The sequence below is a fragment of the Cystoisospora suis genome (genome assembly GCF_002600585.1).
Source record: "Cystoisospora suis strain Wien I chromosome Unknown contig_2670, whole genome shotgun sequence".
Taxonomy (NCBI): Eukaryota; Apicomplexa; class Conoidasida; order Eucoccidiorida; family Sarcocystidae; genus Cystoisospora; species Cystoisospora suis.
This window is the reverse complement of record NW_027155467.1, coordinates 88-795: the sequence shown is the minus strand read 5'-3', so window position 1 is coordinate 795 and position 708 is coordinate 88. Positions and strand designations below refer to the sequence as shown.

Sequence of the window (708 nt, the reverse complement as noted above, 5' to 3'; positions counted from 1 at the left end):
TTCATGAATCTATCTTTAATCTACCTATCCTTCATCTATCTATCTTTAATCTATTCATCTATCTATATTTATTCTATCTCTCTATGTATCTTTAATCTATCTATCTATCTTTAATCTATCTTGCCTGTATATCTCTCTGTCTATCTACAATGTGAGTTACGTAGATCGCATCTTCGACAGATTTCTGGAGAGCCTCTTTTCTCTCCTCCCTCCTTTCTCCCCTCTTTCTTTCTTTTGTCCTCTCTGTGTGTGTGGTGTATGTATATCATTCATCCATTTCTTCATTCGTCCTTGTTCTTTTCTATTTCTTGCTATGTTTGCTGATGGTGTATAGAACGTCTCCACGATCTTCCCTCCCATCTACGCGATAGCGCGCATGCAGTTCAAGAGAAGACCGAGCTCGCCAGATCAAGTCTGGTAAAACGCCTAGGGGGTGAAGCTGTTCTCTTTCTCTTCAATTCTCTTGTTGGTATGTCTAAGCAGGAAAGATACACGCCTTTCTTCTTCTCTCTTCTCCATATGAAGATCCATACACACGATATCTAGCTCTCTCTTCTCTTCTTCTTCTTCTCTGCTCTCTTTCTCTTATTCATCTCCTCTTTCTCAGATTCCTTTTGACTCGTCTTTGCATTCTCCGTTCTTCTTCCTCTCCCTCCTGTCTGGCGTTCTCATTTCTTCTTCTTCTTCTTTTCCTTTCTATCTGAGAAT

The 708-nt window shown here is 40.0% G+C and overlaps 1 protein-coding gene across 1 annotated transcript in view; it reads left to right on the top strand.

Annotated features, from left to right (window-relative positions):
* Window positions 1-468, top strand: part of CSUI_005506 (uncharacterized protein) — a gene marked incomplete at its 3' end in the record, with an annotated part of 4906 nt that extends 4438 nt beyond the window's left edge. The window contains exon 2 of the mRNA XM_068065682.1: window positions 335-468. Within this exon, the coding sequence (XP_067922340.1) occupies window positions 335-468 (134 nt within the window). The remainder of the gene's footprint in view (window positions 1-334) is intronic.
* Window positions 469-708: the final 240 nt, after the last annotated feature.